Here is a 21,824-nt window from a genome sequence, read left to right as displayed (position 1 = left end):
TCCCGGGGATGGGCAGAGCGGAGGCGGCGGCGAGGTGAGTGGGCGCCTTGGGGCTGGAGGCGCCGGAGGAGCGGGTGGTGCGGGGAACGGCCCGGAGCGGCTGGAGCAACTTCAGGCTCCGAAGTTCGGAAAGGGGGGGGGGGGGGGCAGACACAGGGCCCTCGGCGCCCCGCGGGTGAGGCGCCGGTGCGGGAACTCCCGCCGCCCCGCCGGTCCCTTCGCCTCTCTAAGCCTCAGTGTCTGCATCTGCGAGGGCAGAGTGCGGGCTCCCAGCGCGCGTGCTCCTGGGGTGACGGGACAGAGATCTCCCCGGAGCCCCGGGGTTCTCTGGGGGGCTGTTGGGAAAGGGAGCTGTGCGGGTGTGGGTTTTGGTGGTCTCCCTCCCCCCCACCCCGTTCAACAAGAGTTGATTGAACGTGTGCCAGGCCCTGTGCGAGGTGCCTCATTCATTCATTCATTCATTCATTCACTCCTGTGCCTGGCAGTTGGCTCTGGTGTGTGTGTGTGTGTGTGTGTGTGTGTGTGTGTGTCCCACCTGGTGAGTGGGCTGTGACAAGTTGTGCATATGTGAAAACTGAAGTGAAATTGACGTGGGGAGACTGAGCATGGGGCACAAACAATGCGGTTTCCGTGGGAAGTGTCTGTAAGTGACGGTCCGTCTCTCTTCTGTCTCTGCCTCTTTCTCCTGCATCTGCTCTGTGTCTCCCCCTCTTCCCTCTGCTCTCTGCACCTCTGTCCCGGTCTCTCTCTTTGCCTTTCTTCTTCTTCTTCTTCTTCTTCTTCTTCTTCTTCTTCTTCTTCTTCTTCTTCTTCTTCTCTCTCTCTCTCTCTCTCTCTCTCTCTCTCTCTCTCCTTCCCTCTGTCTTTCTCTAAATCTGTCTCCAGGCCTTTCTCCCCTCCTTCCTCTCTTCCTCATTCTGTGAGGAGCTGGCAGTTACCAGCCAGCTGATCCCTGACACCCCGTCCCGTCCCCCCCCCCCCACCCCACACACACACCCTGACTCTCAGATCAGAGACCTGGGTCTGTCTCTCTTCTCTGGACCTTCCTGCCCACACTTCAGGCGTCTCTGATGGGACTTATGTCACAGTCCAGGGTACAAGAGCAGGCCGTTGGACAGAGCCCTCAGTCCCACACAGCTCCACGGGGCATGGAGGGTCTTGGGGTGGGGAATGAGGAGCATGGCTGGGACACTTGGGGGACAGTGCAGGTTCCTGCGGAGGGAGAAGGAGAGGGAGAGGGAGAGGGAGTCTCAGGTCCAGGGCCAGGAGGGTTCTTGCTGGTGCTGATGCCTCCCTGGGCTCTCCCCTCTTGCCTCCCCCAGTACGATGAGCTGCCCCACTACCCAGGCATCGTGGACGGCACTGCAACCCTGGCTGGCTTCTCGGAGGCAGTGCCTCCCGCACCTGGAGCCCCTGGGCCCTTCGGCCCGCACCGGCCTCCCCCGGGCCTGGACAGTGATGGCCTGAAGCAGGAGAAGGATGAGATCTACGGGTGAGTGGGGGCGGGGCTGGGGCCCGTGGGGTCTCAGAATTCAGGCCTTCCTCTCTGTTTTCTGGTCCCTCTACTTCTCTCTCTCTGACCCTATCTCACTCTGGTTCTCTCCAGACACCCGCTCTTCCCGCTGCTGGCCCTGGTCTTTGAGAAATGTGAATTGGCCACCTGCTCCCCTCGTGATGGGGCCGGGGCTGGGCCGGGCACACCCCTGGGCAGTGACGTCTGCTCCTCCGATTCCTTCAATGAGGACATTGCGGCCTTTGCCAAGCAGGTGGGCACCCAGCCGCGTGCAGCCAAGCCCAGGCCAGCAGGGAGGGCAGGCGGGAGGCAGCCGTGCCCTCCCTGGCCTCTCTCCCCCCCCCCCAGGTCCGCTCCGAGAGGCCCCTCTTCTCCTCCAACCCAGAGCTGGACAATCTGGTGAGGCCTGGGCCCCCCACAGTGCCCGCTCCTGCACGGGGTCTCCTGTCCTGCCCTCCATAGCCTTGGGGTGGGGGGGGGGGACCCACATTTTCACACAGTGATAACTGTTGCCCCTTTGCGATGCAGTATGGCCTAGACTTGAGAACGCAGACCAGTGGCTGAGTTCAAATCCAAGTCCTGCCACAGCCTAGCTCTGTGAACCAGGACACGTAGTCCCATCCCCCTGCGCCCCAGTTTCCTCCTCTGTAAAGTGTATCTAGTAGTAATTTCTACCTCGTAGGGCTCTGGTGAGGATGTAATGAGTTAATGAGAGTCAAGTGCATAGCACAGTGCCTGGTACAGACTCAGTGCGCATTCGCTGTTCTGCGGGAGAACAGAGCCCACCCCAAAATGAGGGACTTGGCTGCAAAGGAGAGAGGAGAGGGAGAGAGCAAAGAAAGAGAAGAGAGGAAAGGGAAGGAGAGGGAGGAATGCCCTGACTTCTTTCACGGCCCAGCTCCCGCCAGCGCTTCCTATTGGCTGAACCCTTTGGCAAAGGACTCTGGGAAATGTAGTTTGCAGGTGAAGGGTGGGCCCCAGAGCAGAGGGCAAGCAGGCAAAGGAGAGGGTGTTGTTATTGCAGCTCCCCTGTGTTCACTCCTCTTGTGATGGATCCTCCTCTGTCTCTTGCTTCGCTTTGTCTCTGACACAATCTAACACTCTTCCCGGAATTCCGGGTCTCCATCCCCGATCTCTGTTTCTCTCTGTGCCTGTCGCCGTCTCTGCGGCTCTCTGTGCTCTGTCTCTCTGTCCTTGTCATTCTGTCTCACTCTTTTTCTCCCTCTGTCTCTTCTCTTCCCTCTTGCGCCCCCTCCTCCTCCTCTTTCTTCTTCTCTCTTTGTCTCTGTCTCCCTCCCTCCGCCCCTCTGCCCTCTCCCTGTCTCTCCTTTCAGATGATACAGGCCATCCAGGTGCTCAGGTTCCACCTGCTGGAGCTGGAGAAGGTGAGTGCTCCTCACGCCCCCTCACACCCTCTCTCGCCCCCATGCCTCCCCCTCCCGCCCCTCCCCTCCCCTCAGGCTCTCTCCCCACCCCGTTCCCACACACCCCAGCCCTGGCCCCCGGGTGGCCCCCCCAGTACCCCGTGCCCCCTCAGGTCCACGACCTGTGCGACAACTTCTGTCACCGCTACATCACCTGCCTCAAGGGAAAGATGCCCATCGACCTGGTCATCGAGGATCGGGACGGCGGCTGCAGGGAGGACCTCGAGGACTACCCGGCCTCCTGCCCCAGCCTCCCGGACCAGGTGGGCCAGACGGCACCGGGCATCGCCCTGCAACCAGAGCCAGCCAGGCAGCAGGGTTACAGCATGAGGACACGCACACGCACACGCACACGCGCACACGCGCACACACAGGTTCACACACGGCTGCACAGGCTCAATTCCAGCCATTCTCACTCATGGCCGGTGACGGCCTGCACCATATACCCAGCTGCATCGTAGACCACACAGCCCGGTTGAGACACCATCACTCTGTGTGTGTGTGTGTGTGTGTGTGTGTATGTGTGTGTGTGTGTGGTGCACATGCAACAGCCACACAGACAGAGGTTGAGCCCCATGGCCCCGGATGCTGCCACACAAATCAGATACAGCGACACCCAGACGGACCACAGGGCCTGCACACTCGCACGCACACACTACCTGACCGCCTAGCAGTCTCCCCACAGCGGGTGTGCACACACCCCATGCCACTCCGTCTCTGAAACAGTCGGACTACAGTTTCATCAACAACCACACGACAGCCCGGCCATGTGGATCCCAACCAGGACCACACCCTCAAGACGGTCACCCTCTCAACACACCCAGCGATTATACAATCTGACACCTGCACCCAGATGCAGGCGTGCTGCCATACCCCAACTGGACTTGGGCGTGCCTCACACTAGTCACTGATGGGCCCCAAGGACCCTCTGCCCACAGCCCCTAATATCCACCCACTCAGTGAGAGCCACGTGCATGTGACGACTGGTTACAGCTCCCTCGGAGACACAGCCATATTCCTTATCTTTTTTATAAATATATATTTTTTATTGATTTCAGAGAGGAAGGGAGAGAGAGCTAGAAACATCAATGATGAGAGAGAATCATGGATTGGCTGCCTCCTGCACGCCCTCCACTGGGGATCGAGCCCACAACCTGGGCACGTGCCCCGACCTGCAATCGAACCGTGACCTCTGGTTCATTGGTCGATGCTCAACCACACAGTCCAGGCCATATTCCCTATCTTCACACCGCCCCCGACTCACTCCCCCAGCAGTTACCACCCGACATAGTCACGTGAGCAGGAACCAGGACCACCACACACTGTCTCACAAATAGGACAACCTACAGCCACACCCTTGATGGTCGTCAGACGCAGCCCCCTGGCCGTCTCCGAGCGCGACAGCCGTGCTCAGAACCCACTGCACGTCTCCGCTCCACCCAAGTCGCAGCCACGCCTCAGCCGCCTCCCGTCCAGCCACAACCATGCCATCTGGGCACGGATGTAGGCACTCACACAGCCACAGTCTCGGGCCAGCTTCTCGCACCCCAGCGTGGAGGTTCCCCCACAGCCGCGGGTCGAATCCAGCGCTGCCACAGCTGCAGGGACAGTCACATCCACCCGAAGCCTGCAGACCCAATGCCCTTGCAGCTCACACACAGGCCCCACAATGCGCCCAAGCACCCAATTGCACACACAGGCCAAGCCTGCAGAAGGCCCCCCTGAGCCGCCTCCTGGGCTGTGCGCCGCAGGACTCAGATGACAGTGGGGAGGGGCTGTTTACCAGGCAGCTGGCAGGTCAAGGGCCATCCCTGGGCCAGGCCGGGCACCCCGGGGTCCCTGTGGCTGTTTGCATCCCTCCCACCCCGACTCTGCCTCCCAGCATTGAATTGAACGTTCAGCCAAACGACAAAGAAGTCAAGTTGCTGTCTCCATGTGGGTGGCGTGGGCTCCGGGACACAGAGCCGGGGCAGAGCGTGAGCCCAACACCTGGTCAAGTTCCTCAAGGAGTTGGGGTGAAGAAAGCACAGTCCTGGGCTCCTGGACTGCAGTTCTGAGACTCCCAAGTCTCTAAACACTGAGAGCTGTAACCCCCGCCCCCCGCCCGTGCCCATAAGTTTAGTGCAAACTCATTTGGCAGCAAAATCTGACCTGAACTAATGAGAGGCTATTTATAGCCTTTATTTATTCCACCTAGTTAAATATCCATCCGTTTTGCTGCAGAAATGTTAATGAGGTTGATGACGAGGTGATGCCATGCCCGACCCCGCTGGGGGTGGTATGAAGTACACGGCGTGTGCGCTGTGCGCTGACTTACTGTCTAAAAATGTGACAAGTTCTGAATTCGGAGCCGCCTCCAGCCCCACGGGCTTCCGATAAGGTGCCATGGGTCTGTGTAAACTCGTCTTTGCTGAGTGACTGCCGTGCCTTCCTGTAAAGGGACTCACTGAGTTCCCACACTCGGTGAGGTGGGGACCAGTATCGTCTTCCATTATCCAGTTGGGGAAACCGAGGCACGGGGAGGCGAGGTGACCTGCCCAAGGTCACGCAGCCAGGGAAGGGGCAGGGACAGGCTCGCCGCCCAGAAGCCCTAGCCCCAGAGCCCGTGGTCTTGGTTACGGTGCTGTGACCTCCAGCTCCTGTTTCCCAGAATCACACCTGGCTTAGGGACCATGAAGACAGCGGGTCTGCGCATCTGGGGACCCCGGGACCGTCCAGCGGGGGCCTGGCCTCCCAGAGTGGGGACAACTCCAGTGATCCAGGTGAGAAGCTGGGGGGGAGGGGAAGGGAGAAGAGAAATGTGGGAGCCAGCCTGCAGACTGAAGTTAGACAGCAAGTGGGACTGCCAAGGGGGCTGGGGGTGGGGGGTAGTGTCTTGGGTGAGGGTTCTGGGCCTCCGGTTTCCCGCCCTCGTGTCCACAAGCACAGCATGCCCCTCCCCCCTCAGGAGACGGACTAGACACCAGCGTGGCCTCCCCCAGCTCTGGGGGGGAGGACGAGGAGCTGGACCCCGAGCGGCGGCGGAACAAGAAAAGGGGCATCTTCCCCAAGGTGGCCACCAACATCATGAGGGCCTGGTTGTTCCAGCACCTCTCGGTGAGAGCCCTCCCCCCCACGGGCGGGCACAGAGACCCAGGCCCGGAGACACCCAGAGACGGAGACGGAGGCGGGGAGCTTTGAGGGAGGGTTCCCAGGAGGTGGGGACTGGCCAGAAAAAAAGCATCCTGTGTGCCAGGTGCTGCTCGGGGCTCTTAACTCATTCAGCCCTCCCCAACCCACCCACCCGTACATCTGACCATCTGCCCTTCTGGTCACCCACCCATCAGTCAGCCACCAGCCAGCCAGCGTACTCTGTGGGGGCAGGGCTGTATCCGCTCCATTCTGCAGAGGAGAGAGGGAGCCCGGTCCCCAGCTCCGTCCTCCCCAATGAGAGCTGGCCAATTAGCCTCTAATTGCTGGAGGAGGCGGGGCGCCCACGGGCGTAATTGCCCGAAGCTTGGCTCTGCTTCCCTGGCTGGGCCTCGGGGAGCAAGGGGAAGCTCAGGCGGGCTGGCTCTTCCGGCCCCTGCCCCAGCCTGGGCTCGCCAGCCGGCCTCCGGGACCGGACGGGCCAGGCCTCGGGGACCAGATGGTGGCCCAGCAGGCAGGGTGACTCTTGCTGATGGCCACAGCACCCGTACCCCTCGGAGGAACAGAAGAAACAGCTGGCGCAGGACACGGGGCTCACCATCCTGCAAGTCAATAACTGGTGAGTGGCCCTGGAGGCCCGGGCGGCACGTGGGGAGCCTGGGGCGGGAGGCCGGGCGCTGTCCGCGGTGCTGAAGGAGACCGGAGCCCCTGGGAGACCTGCGCCTTCTCCCATTCCAGCCCTCTCGTCCCAGCTCTCTCTGTGTCTATGCTCACCTCTGCCTCTCCCCTACACCCTCTTTACACCCTCCTCCATGTCCGTGACCGCCCCCTCCAGGTTCATTAACGCCCGGAGACGCATCGTGCAACCAATGATAGACCAATCCAACCGCACAGGTACCAGGAGGAGGGGGGGAGAGAGGGCCTAGTGCTCCCCGAGGAGTGCCAACGCCCGGACCCAGGCACCCTGGGGCTCAGGCTGCACCCCTAAACCCCTCTCTTGCAGGGCAGGGTGCAGCCTTCAGCCCAGAGGGCCAGCCCATGGGGGGCTACACAGAAACACAGCCACACATGACTGGCAGGCCACCAGGTAAGGCTCCGCCCCTTAACTAAGCCACCCCTCCAGTACCAGGCCCCCCTCTAATGAAGATGCCGCACCTTCCGGGATTATGTTCATGAATAATGAAGACAGGGCCTCATTTGCATAGCAGGGGAGCCGATTTCCGGGTGCCCGCCTATGGGAAGGCTCCACTTTTCCTTAAATGACCAGCACGGTCTTAAACAATGGCTCAGTCTGTCCTGATGGAGGAATCCCCTGAGACAGAAAGGGGCGAGAGGGACTTTGGTGCCTATGGGGTGCCTGGTGAAGACCCACTAACCCTCTTTGTCTTCCAGGATCTATGGGGATGAGTGTGAACTTGGAAAGAGAGTGGCATTATCTGTAGAGCCAGGATTCGGGAGAAGTGTGAGTGTCCAGTGCGAGGGCTGCTGGGCTGGGGGCTGGGCAGCTATGTGAGCCTCGGGACTCCAATAATGGACCACCCAGAGCAGGGCAGAGTCGGTCCCTGAGCCGAGGGTTCTCCAAGGCTTGGGGGGAAGATGATTCATCCATCCATCCATCCATACATACATACATACATACATGCATGCATGCATCTATACAAACATGCATCCATACATACATGCATCCATACATACATGCATACACACATGTCCTGAAATGCCACAGGTAGGGTCTGCTCTTTTTTTTTTAATATATCTTTATTGATTTCAGAGAGGAAGGGAGAGGGAGAGAGATAGAAATATCCATGATGAGAGAGAATCATTAATCAGCTGCCTCCTGCACATCCCCCACTGGGGATCAAGCCCGCAACTCCGGCATGTGCCCTTGACCGGAATCGAACCTGGGACCCTTCAGTCCACAGGCTGACACTCTATCCACTGAGCCAAACCAGTCAGGGCGGGTCAGCTCTTGAGAAGATTCTGTGCTTGTGAGGAAGGAGACATCAGAAACCAGTGCCACAGTTGAAACAATAAAACGCAGGCTGACCGGGGAGGGAGTCGTCCACTGTCTCTGAGATATCTAGGAAGACTTCATGGCGGAAGTGGCTTCTGGGCGGGGTATTGGAGCATGAATAGGAATCCCTGGGTAGAAGTTAGGGGCAAAGTAATAGGACACATTCTTTTATTCTTCCAGGTCTTAAGGTTTTAGAGTTTCTTCTTCACAACAACCCCAAAGAGGGAGAAACTGTTATTATTTCCATTTTGCAGATAAGAAAACTGAGGCTCAGAGAGAAGAGCTCAGTTGTGCAGGTTCACTCAGCTCAGAAAAGCAAAGGGAACAGTATGTGCAAAGGCTGAGGGTTGAGAGGCTACCTGAACTTTCTAAAGCATAGATCAGATCTTGACCCTCTCTGCATTCTGGCTCCCTAGTGCCCTCTGATGAAGTTGGAACTCAGTTTAGCATTCATTCATTCATTTATTCAGTTCACATTCCCTGAGCACCTCTGTGCCTGGCCCTGTGCTGGGCGGTGCTGGGAACATGGCAGCCACCTTGACAGCCCCAGCCCCGCCCTTGTGGGGCTCACAATCCAGTGGGGGAGACAGACGCGTCTCAGTCAGTGATGACCCAGAGTGGGCAGGGTGGGATGAGGGAACTCAGGCGTTGGAGGAGCCCAGAGAAGACATCAGACCCAGGCTGGTGGGTTCAGGGAGTGCTTCCTGGAGGAGGGGACTTTGGAGCTGAGACAGGAAGATAGGAGTGAGGCAGGGGAAGAGGGAACAGCATATGCAAGGGCCCAGCGCACCTGGAAACCTCAAGGCTCTGAAACAGCCCCTCTCCACCCCACACACGTGAGGAGGAGAGCGGTGTGAGCTGGTGAGTCAGTCATCAATTCAGGGCCCGCAGAAAGGCTGGGAGATGAGCGTGGAGACGTGGGAGGGCGTAGGCATGAGGGGCACTGGAGGCCTGAGCCTGGGCAGGAGAGACGGACAGGTTTGCTCAGAGCCTGGCTGGTCAGTGGGGGGCTCAGCTCTGCTCTGACCAGAGTGGACAGGGGTGGCCTGGCCTGAGTGTCCGAGGACCTCTGGGACCGGAGGGGGGGGGGGGGGAGGCTGTCTTTTCTCTCTGCCTTTGCTGCCCCGCCCCCACTCTTGTCTTTGTCTCCCTCTCTCCTTGTCTTTCTTTCTTTGTCTTAACTGTCTCCTTATCTCTCTTTCCAGCGCTGTCTCTCTCCCTCCATTTTGTTCTGATCCCCTCTCTCTCTCTTTCTCTCTCTCTCTCTGCATCCCTCTCACTGTGGGGCTGGTGGGGACTACTCAGAAGGGCTGATATGGGAGAGCCAGGTCCCTCCCCACCTCCTGACGTGCCTTCTCCCCCTCCCCCCCTCCACAGACTCCAGCTTCTGAACTGTGACCACCAGGAGGCTAACACCTGGTTCCGGTCCCCACCTCTGGCATCAGGACCCCATCTCCTACGGCCCTCCCACTGAACGCCTACCTCCCTGGGGCCCCGCCAGGACACGGGGGGCCTGAGCACCTGCTGGGGGTCTCTCAAGGACAAAGACGAAGCCTCTAGGCTCTGCGCCCCACTTCTGCCCTCACCGCTGCCAGGAACCCGAGCTGAGATCTGGGTCCTCAGAAGATGGTGGCTGGGGTCCCCCACCTCCAGGACAGAGATGGAATTGGGGGTGGGCGGGGGCCGTCAGGGGAGGAGGGTCACCTGGATCCGATATTTGGGGAGGTTCCCTTCATCCTCCCAGCCCACCCCCCTCCTGTCTCCTCCTACCTCCCTTCTCTAATGTCTTCTACTTTTTTTTTTTTAATGATAAAGTCTTAAAAACAAAAAGCCACCAATTTGAGTTCTGACTTGTTTGTTTTTTTAAGTTTTTGTTTTTATTGATTTTTAGAGAAAGAGGAAGGCAGAGGGAGAGAAACATCGATGTGAGTGAAACATTGACCGGCTGCCTCCTGCATGCCCCCTACCAGGGATCCAGTCTGCAACCTGGGCATGTGCCCTGACCAGGAATTTAACCAGCAACCTTTTGGTGCACAGGACGGCACCCAATCCACTGAGCCATACTGACCAGAGCCAATTTGAGTCTTTGTGTCTCTTCTAAGATTCAAATTCTCATCAGTTTGAAGCTTATACAACACTCATTACAATGACAATTACTACTCTTTATCCTGCTCTGCCCTTGGGCACTCCATATGTATCAGTCAACTATTGCTGTGTAACAAACAGTCCCTAAACAATGTGGCTCAAAACGCCCACTCCTTTTTAGCTCATCATTTTATGGGTTGGTATCTTAAACTAGGCTCAGCGAGGCAGGTCTTGTGGTTTCAGCAGGGCTCTCTTGTGTGTCTGTGGCAGGGACAGGTCAACAAGGGGGCTCTGGTTCTGGGGGTCGGCTTGAGGGCAGCAGGGGCAACAGGACCATGTGGTAACATCAGCCGGCAGGCTGTCGAGTTGGTTCACATAGAGGCTTGATTGGACTCCAAGAGAGAGCAGAAAGGCCCACGCCCTCTAGAGGCCGCTGCTCAGATCTGGCTCACTACGATCATTCTCTTAGCCATGGAACGTCTCAAGGCCAGCCCAAGGGAGGGGAGATAGACTCTACCCTTCTTGGGAGGAGCTGCAAACTCACATGGCAAGCAAGGTGGATACTGGGAGGGATGAGGAATCAGGGCCACTCTTTTTTTTTTTTTAAATATATTTTATTGATTTTTTACAGAAAGGAAAGGAGAGGGATAGAGAGTTAGAAACATCGATGAGAGAGAAACATCGATTCAGCTGCCTCCTGCACACTCCCTACTGGGGATGTGCCCACAACCAAGGTACATGCCCTTGACCGGAATCGAACCCGGGACCCTTCAGTCCGCAGGCCGACGCTCTATCCACTGAGCCAAACCGGTTAGGGCTCGGGGCCACTCTTGCGTCAGTCTCCCACACTGTGGCTCCCAGGTCACTGTCTCCATCTGTCCCATGGGAGGCGGGCAGGCTGGGCATGATCAGCCTCCCCCGTGGAGAGTGGTGCCCACAGACCTGGGTTCAAATCCTCCCTCTGGGACATAATAGCTGTGGTACCTTGGACAAGTGACTTCACTTCTCTGGGTCTCAGTTTCCACATCTGGAAAGTGGGGGTAGTAGCAACACCCACCTCACCGGTCTGTCGTGCTGACTAGCGGAGGTGTGGCGGTGGACGTGCTGAGCGCAGTGCCTGGCACGCAGTAAGCGCTCAGAGTCAGGAGTCATTCTCTGTAACCAGAGAAACTGCAGCCCGGAGCTGAGGGGTGCCTGGAAACAGGTGAAGAGCGGAGGGCGCAGTTCTGAGACTCAGCGGCCTTCACCTGTCGTTCATTCGTTCATTTGGGCCCCAGGTATTTCCCGGGCACACTCTCTGCTCATCACTCCAGGGAACAACCCAAACGCCAGCTGAGGTCCGGGGGGTGGGGATGGAACCCGCGTGGTCCGAGTAACTGAGTGCGTCGTGGGGTCTGATAGAAGCTGATGGTGGCGCATGATGTGCCAGGCCGTTCTAGGAGCTTTATCCTACCAACCCGGTAAACCCACCGCGCGTCCCAGGAGGTGGAATAGTCACCGTCCGTTCCCCAAGGAGAAAACCAAGGCCCAGAGAGGTGCAGTCACGTCCCAGGGTCACACAGCTGGAGGGTGTGAGTCTCTATTACAGCGGTTCTCAACCTTCCTGATGCCACGGCCCTTTAATACAGTTCCTCATGTTGTGGTGACCCCCAACCATAAAATTATTTTCGTTGCTACTTCATAACTGTAATTTTGCTACTGTTATGAATCGTAATGTAAATATCTGTGTTTTCCGATGGTCTTAGGCGACCCCTGTGAAAGGGTCATTCGACCCCCAAAGGGGTCGTGACCCACAGGTTGAGAACCGCTGCTCTATTAGAACCAGGACTGCCTGGCAGCTTTGGAGCCTGTGGGCTAACCACTCTGCTCAATGGCCTCTCATTGTAAAAAAAAAAAATAGAGTCTAGCCCTAGCCGATATGGCTCAGGGGTTAGAGCGTCGGCCTGGGGACTGAAGGGTCCTGGGTTCGATTCCAGCCAAGGGCACATGCCAGGTTGCGGGCTTGATCCCCAGTGTGGGGCATGCAGGAAGCAGCCGATCAATTATTCTCATCATGGATGTTTCTATCTCTCTCTCCCCCTCTGACGTCAATGAAGAAATATATTTTAAAAATATATGTATTTTTTTAAAAATATAGAGTCACACACACACACCCCGCCCCCGCAGGTGGCTCAGTTGCTTGGAGTGTTGTCCTGTGCACAAAGGTTGAGGGCTAGATCTCCTGCCGGGGGCGTGCAGGAGGCAGCCAATCTCTCTCTCTCTCTCTCTCTCTCTCTCTCTCTCTCTCTCTAACTTCCCCGCCCTCCCTTCCTCGCTCTCTAAAATCAATAAAAACATATACATCCTTGAGTGAGGATTTAAAAAACAATAGGATTTAAGACTGTGATTTTTATTTTTTTTAAACATATTTTTATTGATTTCAAAGAGGAGAGGAGAGGGGGAGAGAGACAGAAACACCAATGATGAGAGAGAATCACTGATCAGCTGCCTCCTGCACACCCCCTACTGGGGATTGAGCCTGAAACCCAGGCATGTGCCCCCCCACCGGAATCGAACCCGGGACCCTTCAGGCCGCAGGCTGACGCTCTGTTCACTGAGCCAGACCAGCCAGGGCGACTCTGTGATTAGCGTTGACCTCTCCCCAAACGCACCAGGACTGAAGGGGCTGGATGAGGAACAGACAGCAGGAAGGACTTCCACCCGTGCCCCCCACCCCGCCCTGGAAGGCCTGTGGGGACGGGTTCTGGGGAGGCTGCCCGCCTGACCCCTGGGAACAGGGGCGCTGCTAGGGGGGAGGGGCCGCTCCCCTCCCCCCTCCTCCCCCACCTTCTCCCGCGACTGGAAAGGCCTCTCACTTAATTCTCTCTAATTAAACCAATTGGATGCGCCTGGGGAGGAGGGAGATTGGGCGGGAGGTTAATTGTAACTAAAAATACCTCGCCCACTTCCTGGGGTGAGGACCCCGTGAGTTCCGGGGCAGCGGTGAAGTGAGCGGGCTGAGCGGGACGGCCCGGGGTAAGTGGGGTCCCCCAGGGGTCTGCGGTCCGCGGGGTGGCCCGGGTGTGCTGGTGGGCGGGCCCGGCCGTCGGGGGTGGATGCCTGTGTGACATGGTGTGGCGGCTGCGGCTGAGGGGACTTAGGATGCTGCGGCCCGTGGGCTGCTGTGGGGAGGGCTGTGGGGCCCGTGGGCGCCGCCAGGGGTGCGGCCACCGCTGCGCCTGCTGCTGGACGGGGTGTGGGTGTCCCTGAGGGAGGCCTGGGTCCCTGGCGGCCACGCTGTGCCTTGGGGGAGGGGGTGTGTGTGTGACTTGTTGACTCGGCGTTGCTGTGTGTGTCTGGGTGGGATTGTGCGGCCTCCTTCGGTGTCCATGGCAGCGTCTCTCTCCGTGTGGCTTGGAGCCGCTTGTGGATTGTGTGTCCAGGACACTGGGACGGGGCCCTCTGGCTCAGACGCCAGCAGGGCCTCCAGAGGGCGCTGGGGAGCCTGGGAGGCGCCTGCATTGTAGCAGCTTGACTGAGATGCAGTTCACACACGGTGAAATCCACCCACCTAAAGTGTGCGCTTGGACGGCTTCAGATCCGTGGCAGAGCTGTGCCTGTGTCACCACAATCAGCCGGAAAGAAACCTTGTACCCTCGGCAGACACCCCCTCCGACCCCCAAACCTAGGCAACCACCAGTCCACTTCCCGCCTCTGTGGATTCGCCTGTTCCCGCATTCCATGCCCAGGGAATCTTACGATGCAGGGTCTTGTGTGGCTTCTCTCACTCTGCATGTTTTCACGGTTCATCAATGTGGCATGTCAGTGCTTCATCCCTTTTCATGGCCGAGTCATACTCCACAGTCTCGGAAGGATTTTGAGCAGATAAAGGATAGAGTTGGGTGTGTGCTTTGCTCCGTGGGCTGCCACGTGGAGGGCAGGTGAGAGGGGGTGTATTGGTTGAAATGTGTCCCCAAAGAGATATACTGAAGTCCTGATTCCAGGGCCTGTGACTGATGGGGAAAAAGAGACATTTTGGGGGGTTAGCAATCTGAATCTAGTCACTGCCCCTTTAATTGTCTGGTCCTGCAAGACCTGTTTACTCCCATTCCAGAGAGGCCATAAACCATCCCCAGATGAAGTTATCAGTGCTGGCGCCAGGCCACGCCTTTGGTTAAGGTTTCAAAGCCCCAGCACCTGGGGCTCTTTAAGAACTTGCATAGGGGTCAGGAAAACCCCATATTTGGGAGACAAAGGACTGGGAAAGATATAAAAAGGGACAGCTTCCTCCATGTTGTTGCTACAGAATTTGACAGAGATAGTCTGCTCTGAGCCCGCTGGCGTAATAATCTATGTAACTCCATTTCTCTAAGCGTCGCTTGGTTTTTCTCTGGTCTCCTGTAACGTGACTGTGCCCTAATTTGGAAATTGGGTCTTTGCCGACGACAAAGTTAAGACGAGCTCCTAAGATGGGCCCTAATCTGGTATGACTGTGTCCTTACAAATCGGGGGAACTGGGGGACCGACAGGGACACAGAGAGAAGGCCAGTGACGGCGGAGGACTGCAGCGATGCGGCTGTGAGCCGAGCCGAGGGACACCGCTGGCCAGCCCAGACGCTGGAAGAGGTGGGGGGGGGGGGAGGACTCCCTGCAGGTTTCAGGGGGGCATGGCCCTGCCCACGGATCTTGATTTTGGACTTCTAACCTCAGGAACTTCCAGAGAAGTTTCCGATGCTCCGAGTCGCCCACGCATGGTGCTGTGTCTGGCAGCCTTGGGAAGCTGACACGGGAGTGAGTGGGGCTGGGAAGATGGAGGAGCCAGGGCAGGGAGGTGGGAGGGGAGGAGGGGGCAGACTCGGAATCACTCAGGAAGTTGGGCGGAGAAAGAATATCAGGAAACAGGGCCACTTTTCAGAGAGGAGGGCGCCATCAGAGTAACGCGTCACCTGACGTTGCTTGTCCCGCCTGCCTTGAGCTGAAGTTCCCAACAGCTCACGGCAGGCGGGGAAAAGGCAAAACACAGCTGAGATGAGGACGACGAAGTGAGGACCAGAGAGTCCCAGGTGCAGGTCACCATTGACCTTGAAGGAGCAGTTTCCGGGGAGGGGGAGGGGGAGGGGGAGAGGGAGGGGGAGGCAGAGGCCTGACAGGGAGGGGGTGGGAGACTGGGAGGTGAGGACGGAGCTCCGTGTGAGCCCACAGGGTTCATTCCGGGCGAAGCCTGGAGACAGCCCCAGGTGTATTTCATGATGGTCAGCAAACTGCATTGTGGTCCATCCCAGATGAGCCCAACGAGGGAATGGCGACCCACAAACAAAGGATAAAGCTCTTGTTAAAAAAAAAAACAAAAACAAACAAAACTTAGGGATGGATTGGCTGCAGTCAGGAAGAGGGGAAGAAAAACCTGCATCATCGACGTCTGTGCTTGGATTTCTCCCTTGAGAAATGGTCCCATTCCTCTCTGATGTCACAGCTGAGTGACCGACCAGCACATCTTGGCTGCCTTTCGGGGGCATCAGGGGTGATTGCAGCTGCTGGGTGCTGAGCATGTGTGTGCTGAGCCCTGTTCTAAGCACATGTGTTGGACGTTCACAGCTCTGTGAGGTGGGACTATCATCCCCATTTCACAGATGAGGAGACTGATGCAGTGGGGAGGACAGTGCCTTCCCTGCCCATTCCCAGCCCTGGGGGTCTCGGGTGCAGCAGCGACCGGAGCCATGGCTGTGCCCAATGCACACAGTGAGCACCACAACACTCCGCGGAGAGGAAGTAAAGACCTTACATATGTGTTTTGTTTTTCTTTGTTGGTTAATCCTCACCTGAGGATATTTTTCCCATTCATTTTTAGAGAGACTGGAAGGGAGGGAGGAAGGGGGGGGAAGAGGAGAGAAACATGTGAGAGAGAGACATCCATTGGCTGCTTCCCACATACGTCCTGAGCCTACAACCCAGGTATATGCCTCTGACTGGAATTGAACCCCGAGACTCTTCGGTGCAAGGGCTGATGCTCTAACCACTGAGAACACTGGCCCGGGCATTAAGTACATTTTTTAAAAGGAGAGATATACCATATTCATGGATTCAAAACTTGGAAGGTTTGAAATATCCACTTGTCGGTTCTCCCTCAATACCTGTAGAGTTGAGACAACCCCAGTTGAAATCCCAGTGGGCTTTGGGAGAAATGGACGAGCCGATTCTAAAATTTACATGGAAATGCATAAGACCTGGAACAGCCACAGCTATTTGGGCAAAGAACAAAGTCGGAGGCTTTGCGCTCCCTGGCTTCAAGTTTCCTGTAATCTATGGTAATCAGATGGTCCAGGAACAGCCCAACACACGGATCAACGGATAACGCCCAGGAATGGACCCGCGTGGATCAATTTATTTTCAGAAAAGGTGTCAAATTAATTCAAAGGGGAATGAATAGTCTTTTCAGCAAATGGTGCTGGAACATGAACATGAAGAAAAATGAACCTCGACTCTTCATTCACATTATACACAAAAACTAACTGGAAATGGATCATGGACGTAAAAGTAAAATCTAAAACTATAAAACTTCTAGAAGAAAAAAAAACAAACAGGAGAAAAACGTCATGACCTTAGGGGTAGGCAAAGATTTTTTTAGCACACAAAAAGTACAAAAAATAAAAAATTTTAAATAAAATTAATAAAGATAAGTAAGATAAAATAGGTACAATCTAAAAATAACATAAACAATAGGATTAAAAAATAATTTTAAAGTACCAAGTAAAAGTGATAAATTGAATTTCATCAAAATTATGCCGAAACCGGTTTGGCTCAGTGGATAGAGTGTCAGCCTGTGGACTGAAAGGTCCCAGGTTCGATTCCGGTCAAGGGCATGTACCTTGGTTGCGGGCACATCCCCAGTAGGGGGTGTGCAGGAGGCAGCTGATCGATGTTTCTCTCTCATCGATGTTTCTAACTCTCTATCCCTCTCTCTTCCTCTCTGTAAAAAATCAATAAAATATATATTTTTTAAAAATTAAAAACTTCTGCTCTACAAAAGACACTGTTAAGAAAATGAAGGCCCTGTCCTGGCTGGTTTCGCTCAGTCATTGGAACCTTGGCCTGAGCACCAAAGAGTCACAGGTTTGATTCCTGGTCGGGGGGGGGGGGGGGGGGCGCGTGTACCTGGGTTGCAGGTTTGATCCCTGGCCCCGGTTAGGGCGCATGTGGGATGCAACCAATCGATGTCTCTCTCATCGATGTTTCTCTCTAGCTAGTTGGTTAGAGTGTCATCCCCCCAGATACACCAAGGTTGTGGGTTCAATGCCCGGTCAGGGCACATACAAGAATCAACCAATAGCCCTGGCCGGTTTGGCTCAGTGGATAGAGCGTCGGCCTGCAGACTCAAGGGTCCCGGGTTCGATTCCGGTCAAGAGCATGTACCTCGGTTGCGGGCACATCCCCAGTAGGGGGTGTGCAGGAGGCAGCTGATCGATCATTCTCTCTCATCGATGTTTCTAACTCTCTATTCCTCTCTCTTCCTCTCTGTAAAAAATCAATAAAATATATTTAAAAAAAAAAAAGAATCAACCAATGGATGCATAAATAAGTGGAACAACAAAAATCGATGTAACTCTCTTCTTTCTCTCTAAAATCAATCTATATAAAAGCCTCAACAACCATTAGGACCAGTCATCATGACACACACTGACCACCAGGGGGCAGACACTCAATGCAGTGCGCTCCCACAGCCAACCTCACGCGGTCCCTCCCCCAGACTAGGCGAGATGGTCCCTCTCGGCCCCAATCGCCAGCCAGGCCGAGGGACCCCACCCATGCATGAATTCGTGCACTGGGCCTCTAGTAAATAAATAAGAAAATGAAAAGACAAGTATAGCCTTGGAGAAAATATTCACAATATATATATATTTGATTAATATATTTATATTTAAAGAAATATATAAATTATACTGCCCAACTGGCATGGCTCAGTGGTTGAGTGTCAACCTATGAACCAGGAGGTCACGGTTTGATTCCCTCCGCATCAGGACACATGCTCTGGGTTCCAGCTCAACCCCCAATAGGAGGCATGCAGGAGGCAGCCGATCAGTGATTCTCTCTCATCATTGATATTTCTATCTCTCTCTCCCTCTCCCTTCCTCTCTGAAATCAATAATATATATATATTTTTAAAAGAAATATATAAACTATATATTTATTATATAAATAACTTTCAAATCAATAAGACAAAAAGAGACAAAATATTTAATATAAACTACAAAAAGCATATAAATGGTTAATAAGCTCATGAAAAACTGCTTGACACCATTAGTCATAAAAATGCCATTAAAACCAAAATAAATATCATTAGAACGGCTTAAACAACAACCACTGACAATCCCGTCAGCGTGTGCATCTCAGACTGCTGGCGGGAGCACAGATTGTAGACCAACTCTGGAAACCAATTTCAAAGAATCTGCTAAAACGGAACACGCGCGAGTCCCACGGCCCAGCAGCTCCGCTCCTGGACACAGGCTCCACCAAAACGCACGCGTTTGTGCAGGTGCCGTGTCCGAGCAGCATTTCTGTAACGGGAACCACACCAACTCCCATCGACAAAAGAAAATACAGGGATTCATTCTCACAACAGAACCAAAACCACAGCTCCATGCAACAGATGCTGAGCAAAGGAAGAGCGGTGTTTTTTGTGTGTGTGTTGTTTTTTTTTTAAGTTCTAGAATGATCCACACCGGACACTGCTGTTAGGAGCCAGGCTGTTGTTTGCTCCGGTGGGGCTGGGCTGGATGCTGGTGGCTCGGGCATGTTTCATTTTCTGGAAGAATTCACCAAGCTGTTCACGTATGATTCGAGCACTTTCCTGTACGCTGTGCTTCAAGAGAAAGTCCTAGAAGACTGGAAGGCACGCACACTGCGTTTGGAAAGATCCTGCTGAGTCGCCTGGCGGAGAAGCGGAAGGCGAGGTGGAAGGAAGTGTGTCTCCCGCAGACTTGCCAGCAGTGGGCGCCACCAGTCCTTCATCTGGGCCAATCGACGGGTGGAAATGGTGTCCCAGGTTTACTTCATGCAGTTGTGAGAAGGGCGAAGCCACAGCCCCGCCTGCAGTTCCTGAGCGTGTCGGACAGACCTCTCTCCCGGAAACGATGGGTGAGAACTCGGTGCTGTTTAGGGCCACAGAGTTGGCCCTGGAGGGGCTGTGGGCCCTGCGTTTCCTCAGCTCTGACAGCTGCCCTGACAGCCCTCTTCCAACAGGTTCCTCCAGACTCACTCCCCACGAGGGAGGATGGGTCAGAGCCCAGGAGGTGCTGAAGGCTTCTGGGTGGACACCGGATGGCCTTCCTCTGCAGCGCCCTCCCCTGTCCCTCAATATACACACACGGAACTCTGGGCCCGGCCAGGTAATGCAGTAGGTCAGAGCGTCATCCCCGCACTCCCAGGTTTCTGGTTCGATCCTGGGTCAGGTCACATACAGGAATCAACCAATGAGTGCGTAAGTGGAACACATTGCTCTCTCTCTCTCTCTCTCTCTCTCTCTCTCTCTCTCTCTCTCTCTCTCTCCCCCTCTCCCTGCCCCCCCCCCCCCTGCCCATAGACCTCTTTTTATTTTATGTTTTAACATGGAGAAAGAGGAAAAGCAAGGCCAGTCCTGACAAGCCATAAAGCCCTTGGATTTGGCCGGACGGGGTGGGGACAGCTCTGAGGTTAGTTCCTCCCTTCATTCAGTCATTTCTGTTGTTAATACTTTGGGCTGAGAACACAGAAGAGAGAGATTTGACAACCAAAAAATGGAAAAGTCTTAAGAGAGTCCAGTCACCTTAAAGCCAAAAGATACGCAGCAGACGGAAAACGTTTATAACGTCTAGGGTGAAGCTCGAGGCCCAGAACGTATGAAGAGCGACCACAGACCGTGAGGAAATGACAGGGCACCTGGGAGAGCCAGCACAGAACATACGACGGGCCCGGGATAACATGCGAGGATGCGGCTCACTGGCGATCGGGGGCATACAGTGACCGGACAGCCTGTACGGGAGGACATTTGGGAGAATCCATCCAGTGACCCGTGAATATGACCGGTGGTCCCACTTCCAGGATCTGGCCTTTCGATACGCGTATCTGCAAACTACACAAGGGCAAGGGGAGTCATGCCGGCCCTTTGTGGGAGCAGAAGAGGAACGTCTCCCCAGTTCAACGTGCAGCCGCACAGGCGCTGCGCCGACTCAGGGAGCTCCCGGCGTACCCGGAGTGCAATGCAGACCAAGGTGGGGTAACCCCACGTTCTGAAAAATGAAGGCGTTCTATTTCCACACGCACGGGTCACTGGTTACATCAGGAGCGATGGGATGATGCACAGCCGACTTGCCCTGCGGGCACCCGGGAGACCAGTGAGGAGGGGCTGATCCGGTCCCTGCGTGGGAGGCAGGGGCCCTGGGGTCAGACTTTGGACCTGTTTTAAAGGGGGAGCCGATGGGCTTGGCTGAGAGTCCGTGTGGGTGGGAGAGGGGCCGAGATGCCGTGAGGTCTTGGGCCTGAGTGTGTGGCGCCGCACTGTCTGAGGCCTCTGGTCTGGGGAACACAAAGACCCCAACGTAAAGCTCCCATCTGGGTGGGTGGAGGGGGGCTGGTGGAGAGCGGGGAGAGGGACCGACGGAGAGGCACGTGAGATAAGTGGCTGAGTGAATGGAGCGTCAGTTGTAAGCTGACCGAGTGGGAAGGGCAGCCCAGACTCCGAACCGGCGTGGGCTGGGTTACACCTGACGCCTGTTAGGCTGCAAGTGTCCAGGCCAAGGAGGCAGCGGGCCACGGGAGCCGGGGTCCAGGACGTGGTCAGGCCCGGGGACTGGATGAGCTCACGGGGAGGCGAGTGTGGACAGAGAGGCCAGGGCAGGGTAGGGCCGGCCACGTCCAGGTAGGGAGGCGAGGAGGGGGAGCAGCGGCTACCAGGCGGGGCTGCAGGGATGGGGCGACATCGACGGCAGGGAGGCCCTCGGCCAAGCAGGAGGCACCTCAGGGACCGGGAGGCATGGCTGGGAATCCGGAGGCGACGGCTGAGAGCCGCCCATGGGCCCTGCAGCAGGACGGCAGGGACCCTGTCGGTGCAGCCTGCAGTCCCGCGTGAGCACGGACACCCCCTCCCGGCCAGCTCCCGAAGTGCACAGCACCTCGAAGTGGATGGGCCCGTGCAGCGTCTCCCAGTTCAGCGGGGAGCAGAGGCCCTGAGCACAGACTCAGGCGACAGCAGGGCCAGGGACACCGAGATCCTGTCCCGGGACCTGCAGTCCCTGCTCGGCCATATCTACCCCAGGACCCCAGGGCCAGCATGAGAGCAAGACTACGGGAGGACCCGCAGCGGGCGCTGCACCTGCTGGGTGACAGGAGTAGGCTTAAAGGTCGGGCTCAGAATGTCAGACTTTATTCATACTCCTCCCCACTGAGGGTGTGGTGGGGGAGGGGCATCCAGACTGTAGTTCTGAGCGCAGGATGGGGGTTCGGGTGGAGGCCGCAGCCCGGCCCTGGGCTCCCCGCCCGGTGGGCTCACACATGCTGCCTGCGGTGCCGCAGCACCTCCGTGGGCGTGAACAGGAAGTCTTTCTGACAGGCCTCGCAGTGGTAAGGCCTCTGCAGGGCAGACGTCTTCTGCTGGGGCTCGGGGGCGGCTTCCTCAGCCCCTAAGAGAGAGGAGAAGGGGGGCTGAGGG

At 56.2% G+C, this 21,824-nt stretch overlaps 2 protein-coding genes across 5 annotated transcripts in view; one reads left to right on the top strand and one right to left on the bottom strand.

Annotated features, from left to right (window-relative positions):
- The first annotated feature begins 932 nt into the window (after positions 1 to 932).
- Positions 933 to 9,914, top strand: MEIS3 (Meis homeobox 3). 3 transcript variants are annotated; one of them, XM_079800221.1, is made up of 12 exons: positions 933 to 1,492; positions 1,607 to 1,766; positions 1,862 to 1,912; positions 2,857 to 2,898; positions 3,051 to 3,200; positions 5,588 to 5,699; positions 5,885 to 6,033; positions 6,609 to 6,685; positions 6,902 to 6,960; positions 7,070 to 7,153; positions 7,459 to 7,528; positions 9,458 to 9,914. In XM_079800221.1, the coding sequence occupies exons 1-11, from the start codon at positions 1,071 to 1,073 to the stop codon at positions 7,506 to 7,508; spliced, it is 1,356 nt and encodes a 451-aa protein (XP_079656347.1). In that variant the 5' UTR covers positions 933 to 1,070; the 3' UTR covers positions 7,509 to 7,528; positions 9,458 to 9,914. The 3 variants fall into 3 exon arrangements, with proteins under 3 accessions (XP_079656347.1, XP_079656348.1, XP_079656346.1); XM_079800222.1 differs by having other exon boundaries at positions 2,848 to 2,898; positions 3,102 to 3,200; XM_079800220.1 differs by having other exon boundaries at positions 2,848 to 2,898.
- Positions 9,915 to 19,821: 9,907 nt separating this feature from the next.
- Positions 19,822 to 21,824, bottom strand: part of DHX34 (DExH-box helicase 34) — a 32,771-nt gene continuing 30,768 nt past the window's right edge. For both annotated transcript variants that reach the window (XM_079799793.1, XM_079799794.1), the window contains one exon: positions 19,822 to 21,795. In XM_079799793.1, coding sequence (XP_079655919.1) covers positions 21,662 to 21,795 — 134 coding nt within the window. In that variant the 3' untranslated portion in view covers positions 19,822 to 21,661. The remainder of the gene's footprint in view (positions 21,796 to 21,824) is intronic.

The sequence above is a fragment of the Cnephaeus nilssonii genome, assembly GCF_951640355.1.
Source record: "Cnephaeus nilssonii genome assembly, chromosome: 20".
NCBI lineage: Eukaryota > Metazoa > Chordata > Mammalia > Chiroptera > Vespertilionidae > Cnephaeus > Cnephaeus nilssonii.
Note: the sequence above shows the minus strand (reverse complement) of the source record. Positions and strands in the feature narration are given on the sequence as shown.